The sequence below is a fragment of the Parasteatoda tepidariorum genome, chromosome 8 (genome assembly GCF_982258835.1).
Source record: "Parasteatoda tepidariorum strain Cologne lab strain chromosome 8, Ptep-v5.0, whole genome shotgun sequence".
NCBI classification, from domain to species: domain Eukaryota; kingdom Metazoa; phylum Arthropoda; class Arachnida; order Araneae; family Theridiidae; genus Parasteatoda; species Parasteatoda tepidariorum.
The window spans coordinates 36,008,874-36,026,060 of record NC_141762.1 but is presented as its reverse complement, the minus strand read 5'-3'; the positions used below and the strand labels follow the sequence as shown (position 1 = coordinate 36,026,060).

At 26.9% G+C, this 17,187-nt stretch overlaps 2 protein-coding genes across 2 annotated transcripts; one reads left to right on the top strand and one right to left on the bottom strand.

Annotated features, from left to right (window-relative positions):
* Positions 1–54: 54 nt before the first annotated feature.
* LOC107442524 ((3R)-3-hydroxyacyl-CoA dehydrogenase) lies at positions 55–7,519 on the top strand. The gene is made up of 2 exons (XM_016056112.5): positions 55–363; positions 6,408–7,519. Exons 1-2 carry the CDS (start codon positions 201–203, stop codon positions 6,995–6,997), a joined length of 753 nt encoding a protein of 250 aa, XP_015911598.2. The 5' UTR covers positions 55–200; the 3' UTR covers positions 6,998–7,519.
* Positions 7,520–15,760: 8,241 nt separating this feature from the next.
* LOC107442532 (germinal-center associated nuclear protein) lies at positions 15,761–16,998 on the bottom strand. Its single transcript, XM_016056121.3, has one exon. It carries the CDS (start codon positions 16,787–16,789, stop codon positions 15,764–15,766), a length of 1,026 nt encoding a protein of 341 aa, XP_015911607.2. The 5' UTR covers positions 16,790–16,998; the 3' UTR covers positions 15,761–15,763.
* Between the last annotated feature and the right edge of the window lie 189 nt (positions 16,999–17,187).

Sequence of the window (17,187 nt, the reverse complement as noted above, 5' to 3'; positions counted from 1 at the left end):
ATAAATTTAGTAAGATTTCATTACAAAAGCAGAAAGCCGGATGCTTACAGAATCAATCAATTTGTGATTGATTGTAAACAATCATCCGACGTCAATTCCGTTTCTGTAACATCTCTTATCAAAAATATCTGTTAGTGCTTTGCGAAACATTTTTTCTATTTAGTATAACTCTTTTATGTTATCAAGAAGTTTAATTTAAAATGGCTAGTTCTCTATTGTTAGCTGGTAGAGTTGCTATTATAACAGGAGGTGGAGGAGGTATCGGACGGACTGTAAGCAAACTTTTCGCTAAAGAAGGTGCTACAGTCATTGCTACTGATAACAATGAATCTGCTTTAAAGGAAACTATCCAAATGATGCCTGGTTGGTACTTTAAAAAAATTTTTTGTGTAATTCTTGATAATTTATTGACAAATTACTAGTCCTAAATTTAATATTTATTTTAAATTTTTAACAAATTGTACCTATAGTATATTTAAATATTTATTTAGGCTGTGATAATTCCAGTTTTTATATTTTTATTGAAAATCGATTTATGTAAGTTTATAAAATATGGGAAATTTTCTATACCATGATTTATGGCAGAATAGTCAACAAGTCTTGGCAACTTTCGCGAAGTGGCCCGCAAGAAACTAAAAAGAACATCTCAGAAAGGTACTAACTTGAAGGGTATAATTCGTATTCTCCCTCGGGCTAACCTCTTCTTTTTTTTCTTGAAAAAAGGAAAATTTTTCAGAGCTTAAGCAAATGAAATTTTCATTTACGTCTTTTCATAAAGGATACTCACAGAGAAAGAATAAATATTGCCCTATCTGCATTTAAGTTAAATAAAATTACAAATTGTAAAATCATTAAATACAAATAATTATATGCCTCCAATTTATTCTGCATTTTTTTTCTCTTCACTATCAAAGGTGATACCTGCCAATTTGAGGTTTAGAATTTTACTTCTGTGAATAATTGTGATAAAATGATCCAGGGAAGGAAAAGAGCAAAGGTTTGGGCTGTTTAAGGAATTGCCTAGTTAATTAGTACTGTGTTTTCATGTTAACTTTGAAGCAAAGCATATGTTCAAAATCATTGTAACTGCTTATTTTTTAATTTAAGTTCAATTGACAGTTAATTTGCCCAGGAATTCACTTTCCTAATGTTGTTAGTTAAGGTTAAAGAATTGCCCTGATGTTTTTTTCAATCTATCCACTAAACCTGGATAAATTAAAATTGTTCAAATTAATTTTACAATGATGCACAAAGTCAGCTTGAAGTAATGCATAGTACATCTCAGTGTGAGACTGTAATTTTAATTTGAGGCATTTTGTTTTAAATAAAGTAAGGCTCAAGTTAGTTGTACGTTAATTAAATTTTTTGTATCTGAAGGGACTTAATTTGACTATGGAGTCTTTTTTTTTCTTACTGTGCATTTGCTGAAATTATGATTAATGATTGGTAGGTATTTCACTATATTTTGAAGAAAAGACACATGATCGATGTTTTATAAGTGACTTCAATGTGTTTATTTTATTGTTTTTAATATGTTTGCTTAGCATTGTAAAATAGTAGTTTGGATTTATCTCAATATGCAATCTACATGCATAATACACATTAATTTTTTTAATTGTCGAATTTTTTAACTCAGCTCTTTTAGTTCCACTGTCAGGTATACTCTACAGTGAAGTTTTTTTAAAGTTAAGTACCCCTGCCAATAAAACAGTTGCCTGAGGGCTGAGAATAGATATAGATCTATAGCTATTTATGAAGTGCATATTCTGTGTTAAAAAAAAATGACTGTAATTCTAGTGAACTTCAAATTGAATGGGATTGCAATATTTGATTTCTTTTTTGGCACATGTCATAAGAAATCCACCAAAAGAGGTTTATGATAAGAAAATTAAAAAAAACACCCAACATTGGATGCAGAGTTACATCAAATCAGTTCCTTTTATTTTGTTCATGTTTTAATGTTAGAAAGAACTTATCTGAAATTTACAATGTTATTGTCTTCCTGCTTGGCAGAGTTTGCTAACTTATTAGAGATTTCTATTATGATTATGCTTGTTTGCTAATTACTTCTGGTTCTTATTGTGTTAAATTTTGAAATTAGTAAATTTTTTTTTTAAAAATTGTATTGATTTAAAAAATAGTGACTTAAATTTAACCTGTTTTAACTAATACTTTTATGTGCCGTTACAAAGTTAGTAAAGAACACTCCAAATTACTTAAACTTTTCAAATGGAACTGTAAGCTTTTTGTACAAGCCAGTTTATATTTTCTAAATGATATCATAATCATTTAGTTTATAATAATTCTTTTATCATTATTTTAAATGATTCTGTTGAAAATTCAAACAATTCATTCAGTTTAAATTTTTACTAGATCTGGTTTGCCTAAAACACGCTGGTCAGATTCTTAATTTCCTACTGCAATTTTTTATATAAATTTTTATTTCTGTGAAAAAGTTACAACAAATAATGCAGTTGGCACAACTCGTGAATAATTTCTATTACTAATAAAAGTTGATTATAAATTTAATTTAACTCTAAATCTTTTTGCATAAAAAAGGAAGGTACAGTATATCTCTACTCTCCTCTCTTAGGATTAAACACTTAATGAGTCGATGACTCTATTAAAGCACTATATACTGTGTTGTATATGCCAAAAATTGTTGAGAGAATGTGAAAAATAAATGGAACACATAATTCTCTAGCACAGAAAAAAATGAGAGAAAATAGCAAGTTTATGTAGGTAAAATTATAACCAAGCGTTTAATTATATATATAAAAAAAATTCTTTTGTTCATTATTAATGGCTTATTAAGAAAATTAGAATAATTCTGAGTATTTACTTTGTTGCTTTTCCTTAATGCAGGTGTTTGAGCAGTTCTAATTAAAAGCCTTTATTGTTCAAATGTAAATATTGTGGCGCTTTTCAACACTTGTGGCGTTTTTGAATAATTTTAAATAAAGGATAAATAGAAGTATTACTTTTAACTAGTAACATTTTATTATTTAAACAATTTAAGAAATAACATTAATATAAGGATATACAATTAATTCAACTTATTTATACATTAATTCTTACGTGCTTTTTAGAATAGATGGAGAGAGACTTGCCAGGTTTAGTCATGGTTCGGCCTTTTGTCACTTAGGCTGATTGCTTTTGATTGCTTTTTCAACCCTTTCCTTCGGCTGCTTTTATATCGTATTTTTTGGGTGATAAAAAGTTACAAATCTGAGGAAAGGTCAAGTTCAAAAGTCATTGTTGTTTTCGAGTTTGTCCCGTGATGGGTCAATCACATGATGGGGGTGACATTGTAAGATTTAAACCTAATCGTTTATTTGAATTACTTTATCCGTATTTAACTTACTATTTGCCGATGGAGATTTCCCACAGTAGTTTTATTTAATCGAAGACTCTGAAATGTTCTAGAAATCTAATCTTAGCCCTTTCTCTTGATTTTAATTTTGAGTGACGATAAGCGTCACAATATTCCTACTTCGTAAATTCTTTGTTTTTTTATTAATAGATAGTGTAGTTATAAATGTGAATATTAACAAAGATATGAAGCGAAATGTGAGTATTGATAGTGGGATAAAGATTCACATTTGTAATATGGATCTGCTTTTGGTAAAAGGGACCCAAAAAACAATGGAAGCCCTAAGGACCTATGCAAGTCTTGCAAAGCATTATGTAATAACTGTCAATAATAATTAAGTTGTAATATGGCCAGTGGTTTAATAATTATTGTAGTCATGAGTGTATTTATTCCTTTTCATTACTAGGTATTTTAATTAAATCCTAATTTTATAGTGTACTTTAATTTTAACTCCCCTTGCCTTCAAGCTGAGGTCATTTTTTTAAAATTTTCATTCCTGGCAGGAACATCTTTGACTTCAGATATGTATTTTTATTAGATCTAATATGCTGTGAATATGATTTCTTTTTTCCCTTTAATTTAATAGTGCCTTAATTTATATTATGCTTAAATTATGTGTTGATTCTCAGGGTTGGCAAGTTTTTGACACATGACGGTTTTTACCATGATTTTTATCGTCATGTCAAAAAACCCTCTGTCAAAAACTGTCCAAAACCCATAATTTTGGTAAAACTGTATTTTTATTTGAGTTTAACCGCTTATAATTTAAAATTAATCCATTTTTGGGCAATAAAATTAGAAAAAAAGTTGTTAAAAGATATTTAAGAACAGGTTCTTGCATTTTCCCAACATGATTATACCAAAACATACTATTTTTTTATATTTTTATTTCAACGACTTAAAACTCCTCATGCACCACAAAGTATAGCATGAGGCTTACAGTTGTAAGTAGAAAACTTACAACTGTAAAAAAAGGAGAAAAATTTACAAATTTACATTAAAAACAAAATTCCGCAAGACATTCAATACTTTTGACCAGTTCTGATAAGACAGGTGGCCAACAAATAGAAAGATGTCTCAAATCAGTCTTTAAATTCATTCGGGCACTCGCATACAGACTACAGTGAAGAAGAATATGTTTAGCATCTTCATCAGCATCGCCGCAAGCACAAATTCCACTGGTCTGCAGATGGAAACGAAATAAATATCTCTTAAAATTTCCATGGTTTGTTAAAATTTGGGTCAATTTAAAATCAGTTGCAAAGAATTTACATTGCAAACTGTGAAAAATGGGTGGAAAGAACCTTTTCGTCCAAAGTGACCGAGGCGAAGCAGGAAATTCAGCATTCCAGTCCGCAATGATTTTATCTCTAGCGATGCGCTTCCAGTGAGAAGCTGGAACAGACACCCTTGAGTCTATTTCACCACACGTAGCTTCCCTAGCCGATTGGTCTGCTCTTTCATTGCCCAAAATACCGCTATGGCCACGAACGTAAGAAAAATGAATACATAGTTACATATTCAAGAGCGTTCAAAATCGAGTGAATTTCCACCACAAGCTTCTCAGTAGAAGTCGTGTCACGCAAAAGGAAAAGTGAAGAAAGAGAATCTGTACAAATGAGATATTTAAAAATTTGGTTTTCACTAAAAGAATTTTGTATCCACTTAACAACCAGGTTTATACACAAAAGTTAAGCCTGGAAAACAGTACATTCATTATGTAGTCGGTAAACATACTATTTGAAGTAAAATATTCCTACTAAACAAAATTTTCAACATTTCCAAGCATCATTTTGTTTGGCATATTACATTACTGAAGAATGTCAAGATTGATTACTTTCATTCATAAAATCTTGCTTTGAGAAACACATGTACACATAAAAAGAAAGCCTCATAAAATAAACTTTTCTTAACAATTTTGCTTTAATTCAAGTGCTTATGTCTTGCCCATCCAGTTCCGCATCCATTGAAAGAATCTTCTCGAATTTTGGACTCATCCATACTAAACTCAGAAATCGACTGGGCAATGAAAAATGCGCAAAATTAGTCACTTGCTATCGTATGCTTCGGCACAGTGACCCCGACTACTGAACATGTAATTTTGTTTGTAATTAAGTTTTGTTTAATGTGTTTTTTCAACTGAATAAAAGTTTTAACTTGACAAAATAGCAGTAATTCTTGACTTAAAGTGTGTTAGTAGTTACAAGTTTTGTTTAGCTTATTTCTAATATTTAAGAAATGCCAAATTTTTAATTCTTCTTTTTAGTTCTTGAATTTATTAATAGTTCCAAGCTTTTTTGTTTGTTTGTTTATTTCTATCAATTAAGAAGTGCAAAATTTTGAATCCTTTGCAAATCAAGCTATAATGATAAAAGTAAGCATCACTATTTTCAATAAGTATATTACAATATTTCTGTATGAATGTATATCCTTCTATAAGAATACATGTATATAGTTTCAAAATCAATAGCATTCATTTATAAAGGCAATTATGTGAAAATAATATATTGTCCGCTATATGCTATAAATTAAAGAAAACAGTAGGTTTTTGACGATTTTTACCGGTAAAAACACGGTTTTTACCACTGTCATGTCAAAAACCAGTTTTTGACGGCAAAACCCCAACCCTGTTGATTCTTAAACATTGGCCTTTTACTAATTTTTTGAAATTTTTCTACCAAGTTAGCCTTTTTATCAATTAATAAACTTAATAATTTTGATAATGTTGATCTTTATTTTAGCCTGAATTGACTTTACTAACTAATTCTTATTAATATTAATTTTTTTTAGGTTAAACATTTTAGTTCTTTCACTTAGTAGCTTAAATCTATATGATTGCTATGTTAATCTTAAATAATAGATACAACAAGAGACACTGATACTTACAGAAACAATTTAGGATGAACTACACTGGGTCGGCATTACATAATTTGCTCATTCACAATAATTATATTAATTTTATCAAATTATTGATTTTTTTAGTTTTAACTAGGTGTATTTTTTAAACCATTTTAAAATATGTTTATTTTTTTAGATGCTGATAAACATTTTTCCCATGTTATTGATGTTTCTCAAAGTGAGTCTGTTGCGTCTTTCATGCAAAAAATTTCAAAAGAGTGTCCTACGCCTGATGTTTTGGTTAACTGTGCTGGCATTACTAGAGATTGTCTGATGGTAAAAATGACTGAAACAATGTTTGACGATGTAATTAAGGTGAACTTAAAAGGTACCTACTTAATGACGCAAGCAGTAACTAAACTTATGATGGAAAAGCAAGTACAAAGTGGATCAATTGTTAATATTTCAAGTGTATCAGCTAAAGGTAATTTAGGGCAATGTAATTATTCTGCTTCTAAAGCTGGCGTTGAAGGGTTTACAAAATCTGCTGCCATTGAGTTGGCTCGTCATAACATTCGATGTAATGCTGTGGTTCCTGGTTTTATAAATACTCAGATGTTGAGTACAATACCTGATAAAGTTATGGAAAAAGTTGTAAAAAGTATTCCTCTCCAGAGATTAGGTGAACCAGAAGAGATTGCTGAGGTTTGTGCCTTCCTAGCTTCCAAGAGAAGCTCTTATGTAACTGGAAGCATAATTCAAGTTTCAGGTGGTCTTATGCTTTAATATAAAACTGAAACCTATAATACGTTTAAAATAAATTGTAGATATGAGTACACCTAAAGTATTTTTATAATAATTCATATTCTTTTAAGTAGTTTCTGCAATTTTTAATTGAAGCATTTTACATGAAAATCAAAGTGTCTATTTATTTTGATGTGTATATTGTTTTTGCTCTGCATTCTTTACAATATTAATTTAAACAAAATATACAGGCTTAAGATATTATCCTACCTTTAGCTTTAAAACTCCTTATTGTTATTTAAATATCCACGTCTTGAGAATGCATGAATTGTGATTTTTTTAAAAATTACTTAATTAAGGTGTGGAGCTGAATCATTACTTGAAATATGCAGCTATAGAACTAAAAAATTTTGCACTTTTCTGTTTTGGTAAAATGGCAACACCACTTTTATTGAACTTTGCGTATTCAGATATGTTAAAGACAGAATCAGCTTAGCTAAAATTTTGTCAAGGTCTGTATTGTGGAAGCATTAAAATGTTTAATACTTTTAAAACAAAAAAAAATTTAAAATTTAGTCCTGTGGTTATGGGGACAAGACAATTAAAATTGTAATATTCGTGAAAGTTGGTTCATTTGAAATAGATAACTTTCCATGCCAAATAAAAACATCACTATTATTGATTTTCACATATTCAGGTACATTATAAAATATTCAGTAAAATATTTCATGCTTTTAAAAGCAGAATAAAAAGTTTAAAATTTACTTAGTTTTCTTTGAGATGGCACTAAAGATACAGACAAATAAAATGGCAGTTATCTTGATATTTCTCTTTAAAAAGAAAAACTTCCCTCAAAAATTTTATATTCTTTTTTACCTTTCAATCTTTTGTCAAAGTTATTTCTTTAAACATAGAGTTTTATGATTTTTATTCTTTTTTTTAATTCTGCTCATTGAGGTATTTTCTTTTCACCAATCGAAAATGGGTTCCTATATTGTTAACAATCACTAAGATTGATTTTTTATTTTGGCAAGCATATAAACACACTTTAGAAATTAATGTACGCAATGAATCTATTTTTTATTCTAAAATAAGTGTAAATCTTTTTAATTTTTAACTACAGATTTTCATTAATTGAATATCTAAGTCGTTTAAAGCATTTTTATGTAATTGCTAATACACAGAAAACTGATGATAAAAATTTACATACCATGATAAAAATTTGCTCATTTTGGTTGTCATCTCTGTTTGGGGAAAAAATGTGCTGTAATTGACTTTTGTAATTTATAATGCAAATTAACTTTTTTATAATGACTATGATTAACTATGATTGCTATGTGTAACAACACAAAAGGTTATGAGCAATTTGTTTATTATTGAAATAATCAATAGATCATTCAGTGCTATAGAAATGCTTAAAAAAAATATCGAGAATTTTAGATATTTTTTCCACTCTACACAAGCATTATTCATTTAAATAGCAAATAAATGTCTGTATGCTCATGTCAGAAACTTGCAAGTTTTTTTTTTTTTTTTCATATTAAAGAATGCATTTCTAAAACTTTAAACATTGCAATATAAGTTTTGTTTCTTTTAATGCCTGTGTGCTTTGCTTTTAGAAAACAAAAATTACTTTAATATAATGGTGAGAGTTTATCTGTCAATTTAGCTATTATGGATTTTCCTAATTTCAAACATCTTTAAGCTAATTTTCATTTTTTCTCCTTATTATCTCACCTATGTAATATTAAAAAAAATTAGATTAGAAAATTGATAAAAGAGAGAAACACAAAGCAGCACAAACCATCGTGATGTGTTTTGTATATTATAGTATTTGATTGGAAAATTAATACGAAAAAACTTTTAAAAATACAATTATTTTTATATATAAGCATGTGAAAAGAAAGTAATTTTTTAAATCTAAATGTGATAACTGAAATAAAAAAAATATTACATTCAGGTTTTAATTCCTTTCTCTTATAATTTAATGCTCAAAATTTTAGATTAAAAATATATTTCCCTTTTATAATATGTTGAAATAAAAAAGCATATTTTTAAAAAATGTTTTTTTTCTTCTTCTGAATACGACTTTATAACTTACCTAAAAGCTTTTCTTTACAAAATATTTTTGTTTGCAATTTTGTTTCAAACTAGCCTCCTTTATAAGAATACTTCTGGGTGTATTTTAGTTGTTTTTAAGCAATATATATTTTTAAATGAAAAGTTTGTTTTATAGTATTTGGCAAACTTTTCCTGCAAATTGATGCTTTGTTGTTGTAACTTTACTTTTTTTAATGGTTATGTTTTCTGTATTTTTAGTCCACATTGTTGAAAATATTTTGTTATTGTATAATGTAAAATATTGCTACTTACATTAATTATAAATTTCCTAAGAATTTATAGTACTTATTTGTAAATTTATACACAATTTTAAAAATATTGGCGTCTTTTTGACATTATTTCCCTCTTTTATTGTCTGGAATAATTTTTTTTATTTTTGAAATTAGTTGTCTTAATTTTCACATATTTTGCCTTTCCTCCTTTATAGTCTCATATAAATGTAAAACAGTCAGAAAAATGTTTGAGATTGTTCACATATCCAAAATTTTCTGACCAGTTTATATTCTAATTTTTGAAATTTACATGTCCATGAAAAAAAATTGCTTAAACACTGGTTATATGTTAATATTATTGATAGTATATCTTTTTTCATCTACTTACTGTTAGCGCTAATTTTAAATTCATGTTGTCTTTTTCTATGGACACAATTGAGATTTTTTTTGACTATGTGAAAATGGTAGCAGAATTTATAGAGTAAATTTTGCAGTTAATTCAGATGAATCTGACTAATATAAGATTTAGAAATTATACATTAAAGCTTTTTTGTTAAAATTTAGTTTGAATTTATAATTTGAGTTTCGTAAAGAATAAATCCTTATTAAATAAAACCCTCTTATCAAGTAAGAGGCTCACTGGCAGCTTGAAACCTTTGTAGTTTTATATGAATGTGTGCCAGCTGGTCTTGTGAGTTGACTGATAAAGCTGAGCTTGTCTTATCTGTAGTACTGACAAAATCGCCACAATTATGTTATTATTCATAAAAGTTATACATATTGTATATGTGTTATTACATATTTTGTAAATTTCTTTCTTTTTTCATCTAATTACTATAATTAATGCAAATTTTAAATTCATATTTGGCAGATTTTTACAAAGAGCAGTATGGTTGTTAAAAGTTTCTATCATACATTTTTCTAAACTTGATCCTTGGTCTTATACATAATTGTCTTTAAAAATTGATATGTTAGAAAAATTACGTTTATCATTTACAAATTGTATATGTATTATTATAAATTGAAAGATAATTCTGTTATAATTTTTTATTCAAAATATACTTTTAAAATTTCGTAGTTATAAGCAAAAGCAATATAAAAGCAAGTAAAAAATCAATGATATAAATGTTTTTGTTGAAATTAAAAAATTTGGAAAAGGGTAAACTTTTTTTTAATAATTACTGATTTAATTTTTACATATACTACTTGCATCTTATTTTTCTTCATAAAATTTTATATATCAAGACAATCCTCGAATGATTAAATTAGACATATTAATGTCTTAGTAATAAAAATTATTCTTTTTACTTTTTACTAAATTTTTAATCACTCAAGATATTTCTGAGTTCTATTAGGTTTTGTATATTATCCTATTAAATACATTATTTTAAATGATATTATTTTTGAAAATTTTTATTTTGAGAATATTTTTACAACTTAAAACCAAAGAGTAGAAAATAGTGTCTGTGTTATGTACCAAATACCTGTTTCTTTTACAATACCACCCAATGGCAATCATATTCTGGAATTAAATCTATGAACACCATCTAAAATTGATGTAAATATTGCATTTTATAACTTGATGTTTGGAGACATTATACGTATTTTTGTAGATTAAATAAAATATTTATTCTTGTATACTTGATTTATATTTCTTGAATTTATTACTCTAAAACGAAAGTTTTATCTCCACCAATAACCAAGTTTCAACTTTACATTGCCCAGTTTTGGATTGTTCTATAAGTAATTATTTCTGACATATTAAATCAATTTTTGAAGTAATTCTCATTCACAAACATAAAAACCATTTCTATTATTTTCTAGAAATTTATTAATGTGACTTTTTTTCTTTCCAAGTTATAATTTTTTTTTAAAAAAAATGAAATATTAAACTCAAGGGGATATTTAATGTTTAAGGTAAGAAAATTTATTTTGTTTATTAAAGAAAACTTGTTTTTAGTACTTTGAGTTACATAAAATATATTTAATAATGTTAAAACTGATGCTTTTAGCTAGATATTTAAAATGATCTTGAATTATTAAAACAAGTGGAAATGAAGTTTGACTCTGTAATTAAATTGTAAATACAATGTGTAATTTTCTGATAAAACTAAATATGTGACAATATATTCTATTTAACTCTCCAATAATTTTTAATACAGAACTTGAAAATATTTTGTTGTGCTTTAAATAGAGTTAAATTAACTGCACTCTGTACTACTTACTTCTGGGCATGAAGTTTCCTTTCTAGAGTAGTATGTATTTAGACTAAAATTTCCAAAAAATAAAATTACTTTCCTGTCAAAATGTTATCGTGTAGTGTAAAGAACTTTTCAGTGACCAAAATCATAAAAGATTATAGAAAAAAAAAATTAAAAAAACTGAAACACGTTTATTGCTAAAATACACTGATATTAGTTTTCAAAAAAGTTTAAATGTTACCCATTAATCACAAAAAAATATATATATATATATCAGTAAATTAAGGAATCAGAAAGGTTCCCCTACTTTTAACACTTCACACTTGTATACTGCTGCCTTTTGACAATATAATACCATATATCAATTTAAGGCTTAACATCTGTGTTGGGTTGTGGGTCAATTTATAGAAATTTTGAGTAAATCATAAAGTGTCTCAGTCTTTAAGAGTTTATTTAAGCTATCTTCAGTCTATTACGACAATTGAAGCCCCTCTCACTGGAAGATGCAGACCTGATTGTGCTCCAGAAAAAATCCCGATTTTTCGCTAACAGTGATCCGGAGATCGAAGGTCCAGACGTTTAAAAAAATCATTGATCACAGAAGTTTCCATAAATCAGATTTTCAAAGGTGGAACTGAAAAACACAGTTTATTTTATTTGTTATAAAGGAGAGGAGAGATACTTTATAAGCTTATATTCATAATTAATATTCATTTTTTATTAGTAAATAGTTGTTATAATCATAAACTCAAGAAAGAAAGACATATTTGTAAATTTTAATTACTTCTCCAGGGCATCATAGGTATGTGTAAATGGTATAGGTATGTGTAAAATTTTAAATATATTTTAAGTAAACTAAGAAATATTGGGGCAAACAAAAAAAACCTAATTTTTCAATTTAAACTGTTGTTTTTTTTTAACTCGAGAAATTTTCCGGAATTTTGACTTCGGCTCACAATCACCCCTGAAGATGTGATTATTGGTAGAATAGCACATCAGTGTTATATTCGGAATCATATTCAAGAATCTCGCAGAACATTTTTTATTGTTAAACTTCTCTAGTATCTGAGTCAATATTAGTGAAGTGAACCAGAGATGATAGTGCTCCGGAAAAAAATATGGGTCACTAACCGCAATCCAGAAGTTTCAAGATATTATTGATCACATTTATGTATAAAAATTCTTGAATGTTTTATTTAGAAATATTAGAACTTGAAATTTATACTTGACATCTCTTTCATTTGATAAATATTTTTTCTAGTAAAATAATAAATGCAATTAGACATAAAAGTAAACTTATACATAATTATTCATTTAAATTATGCTGCATATAATTTAATTAGAATTTCATGTTTTGAAAATATCAATGATTTAAATTTATAAAGACAATAATTTTTTTTAAATGCGTCATTAATGATTTTATTCAAGAAATTTTCAGGATCTTTGAGTTGAGCTATGATTCCCCTGAGTGAATAAAATTCTCATTTACTCAGGGGAATTATAGCCCAATTAGATGAAATTCATTAGATAAAACGGAACAGTTTTTTAGTTTAATAATAACATTTCCCTTTTAATAAAAGCATTAAAAATACTTTCACACGATGAGATGACCATCTTAATACAGTTGATGCACTACCATAACAGGAACCGAACCTGCACATCATTTTAGTAGCGGTGAGTTCAGAAAACTACTTTCTAGATAAATTTTCTTTTAGAATATTTATTTCTTTTAAACTAATAAAATTAAAACTGATTATAATTTGTTCTGATCAATTAATTACTTTAGATAAAAATGATTTCTACTTTTATATACGTAAAGATTTATGCTGGTGAAAAGCTTTACTTTGAAATATCCGCCAAGCAACACGCCAAACTTTGTTGCATTATTATAACATAAAATATAATAATGATTGTATTTCTTTATTTTTAAATTTTAATCTTTATTTCTGTTGATTGCAAAAGCATGTGTTTGACTATTTGAAAATTGTATATTTTTTTTTTTTTATTATTATTATTTGTGAAATAATTATTCTTCCCTAAGAATTCTTTTAATTTTTGAAAAGCCAATTTTAAAACAAGTTAAAAAACATGTGTGGCAAATATGTATCTTGTCTCTCACAAAGTTACCCCATTTTTCGGTAATTATTGAAAAGTATTAAAAAAAGGGAGTAATATTATATATAAGAACTAATTTTTAAAAATACAAATTCCCAATCCCCTTATCTGTTTCTACATTCATCCCCTCTTTTTTTGATGTATGATGATTTGCATAATATTTTGTTTATTATTATTCAAGTTAACTATTTATACTTTACATTTATTTATTGATACTTTACTTTTCTACAATGGTAGTAAATATGTAAGTTTAACTTACTAATTTTTCAATATACTTGCATTTTTAATAGTCTTTGTTTTTATAATTAAAATTTAAAAAAACTAACAAAAAACAATTCAAAACAATTTGGACAAACATAAAAACTAAAAAACCAAATATACCCGCCATCTTTCATTAGTGTATAGAATAATCTTAGAACTATAATCAAAATATCTGTCAAACTTAAAATAGGTTTAAAAGGGATAACTGAAGACTTAAATGATTTCAAATTAATGGTATTTAATCTCCCTTATTCTAATAATGTGTTGTTAAAATTTTATCATGATAGTGATTTCTTTCTTTTATTTCAAATATTTTGTATAATTTTGTAAGGTTTGTCTGGTGAAGAAGGAAACAGATGTAATATTGTTTTTATGAATGAAATTAAAAAATAAGAAATATAAATGAATAATGTTCTAAATGTTTCACTTGATATTAAATGTTTTATTTTTTAAACTGATTCTTTTACTATTTAAAATACAAAACGAAACACGTAAAAGGCTATCACAAAAAAATAGGGTACATAAGAAGTACACTCTTAATAAAATATTATTTTTTTCTTAGTTATTAATAAATTTGAATTTATATAGTGCATATTACAATAAATTTGTCCTAAAATAAATCCTGTAATTTTTAATTCAATTATCTTATACCAATAATGAATGTTTTACATTTTACAATAATAAATTGTAAGTATGACATTGAAAATCCTCTTATATTTAAAAAACAATTTTACAAAGAAATTGGAAAAAATAATTTTCATAAAAGTGATATTCTTGATATGCAATGTGTAGATGATTAAAAGTAATGATCCCTTAATGCAATGTAAATTAATTTTATGACAATACAATTCTGAGACATAGTAGTATAGACAAGTCTGGCATTATTTATTATGCATTTTTTAGACTAAATTTTAAAAAAATAGAATTGATTTGATAGATCTAATAGTTTTGATGTTATAAATATTTTATGAGTAAAAGGTAAGTCAAAAATTTTATATTTCATACTTTAAACCCTCATTTTATCTAAAGAATTATTTCAAAGGACTATTTTATTGAATTGAGCATAGAAAATTAAATTAGAAGAAAAGCCTTACTTGTTTAGATAGCAATGTCATTTGCATAAAGTGGTATAAGTCATAAAATTGTACTTTCTACACATGTACTTGTAATGTACTTTCTATAAATTTCCGAATTGCTTAACTATTAAATCAAACAGCTTGGTTTTATTCTCATTCGATTTTGCCTATACATAGATAATGATACCGCACTTGCCCAGCTAGCAATGTTATATAGTAAATATGTACAAATAAACTATACTTTTATACATAAAACATAAATAACTTCTATAACATCAGTCACTTGATTCAATGTAAAAAAAAAAATCTTAAAGATTCTAGATAGTATTTAAGTTCATCCCCCTTTTACCTCCTTATCCTTTTAGAGACGCAACACGAAATTCATTGATATCTTAATATAATTTTATATTATGAAGTAGAAATCATAATCCTTTTTATACTATGCTACTTCACTAATTTCGAAATGAAGTGTCCAGAATTTTTATTTGCAGCTGAATAAAGACTTTAAAATGTACAAAATTAAATCAAAATCAATCAATATTCTACAGCGTCTGGGATTTCCTCTTCCTCCCTTTACGAACATCGTTGAGAAACTATGACATAATAGCATCACATGATAAAATAAAATATGAGCCAAAAGTTAAGATAAATAACAAAATATGGTAACCCAGTTACAAGCAACTGTTCGGGCAATTAAGCAACCCTATCGGTAACTCTGAACGGAGAAATTGCCTTTAGAGTTGCGGATAGAGTGGAAGTTTCACTTACGGTTGCTCTTATTTATTTCTCGTGTGATAGAGCCATAAGAATGACACAATATGATTATGAAAATTTATTTATTATTGTTGAGTAAGGAATATTCTCAAATTTAATGTCTAAAATAATTTCTTTCTGTAAGAAATAAAACTCTGAACATTTAAATGATTTTTTGTTAAAATAAATATAATTTTCATCAATATTTATATTTTGAGATTTGCACAGTTCTGTGATGTAGAGTTTATTTGGCACACTTAACCAAGAGTTTAATGTTTCTACAGGAAACTTGCAAACATTTGAACTAAATGCAATACACATGCTCCTCACTGCCTGCAGTCGAACTTGATTAAAAAGACAAAAAAATGAAAAGGATAAAATCAATGGTAATTTTTTCAAAAGTTTAAAAAATTTAATAAAGTTTCCTTCTGTAAATGCTAAGCAAGTAGCAATGGAAAGTTTAACAATAGGTTCTGAAAGATAATCTTTGAACAGGGGTAAGGCACGGTGAAAGATTTCCGAATTTACAACTTTCTGGGAAAGATATATTGCTATAAAATCACATAGGTTATTATTTTTAAATTTTGAATATAACATCATCAATTTTTCAAGGCAAATTGTTAGCTGTTTATTGTTTAGATGCATATCAAACACTGTAGATGGTTCCTCGCACAAAAGATATGATGATAATAAGTAAAATCTAACACATTTTTCAAAGATTACCAAAGTGTTTAAATCTTCAATCATTTGAATAGTTATGTCTTGACGAATTCCTTGTATACGATCGTTCACGAAGTCATAAACGAGTATATAAGGTATATTTTTTGGTATAATTTCATTTACTAAATAGTTCATAGTTGCTAATAAAACAGGTGAAGGGCGTAAATCTGATGGTGATGTATATGATTTCCCAGCAGCTGATCTAGTAAACTGTTTCACCACTTTGTCAGGATCGGCGATTTGTTTATCTTTAACATCAGTTTTCCTTTCAAAAATGTGTAATAAACCATTTCTTTCCCTCCATTTCATTTCGCTTACTGAACACATATTTAAGCATGTTCCTTCAACTGCTTTCTTTTGCTCACTTTTATCCATTATATTATTGTTTATCTAGTTTAATTTAAATCTATCCTATTATTTTAATTTTGTTGTTATCTCATTCTGATTTGACGTCTGCTTTGAATAGTTCAATCGGTTGAAATCCTTTCAACTTAAAGAATTTTATAGATTCTTTAAACTGGATTATCTTACATTTATTCACTACCATTATTCATTTCCGACTCAAACTCAGAAAACTGAAAATAGCTATTATTGAAACTATAACAGACTGAAAATGTACGAACTGTACAATCATGATAATTCTGCTTATGCTTACCAAATTTTTTATATTTAATCCATTTTCAAATTATATGGCTAATAAAAAATTATGCTGCTAATTTTTAAAATTAGAGTATGTATGATATATAAGTACAGAGAATTTTAAAAATTATTTA

What these genes read in the sequence shown, in the direction of transcription:
- LOC107442524 (XM_016056112.5), top strand. Translation starts at nt 201, where the DNA reads ATGGCTAGTTCTCTATTGTTAGCTGGTAGAGTTGCTATTATAACAGGA. An exon ending in AACTATCCAAATGATGCCTG is followed by an intron (nt 364 to 6,407) that starts GTTGGTACTTTA and finishes TTATTTTTTTAG; the next exon opens with ATGCTGATAAACATTTTTCC.
- LOC107442532 (XM_016056121.3), bottom strand. Translation starts at nt 16,789, where the DNA reads ATGGATAAAAGTGAGCAAAAGAAAGCAGTTGAAGGAACATGCTTAAAT.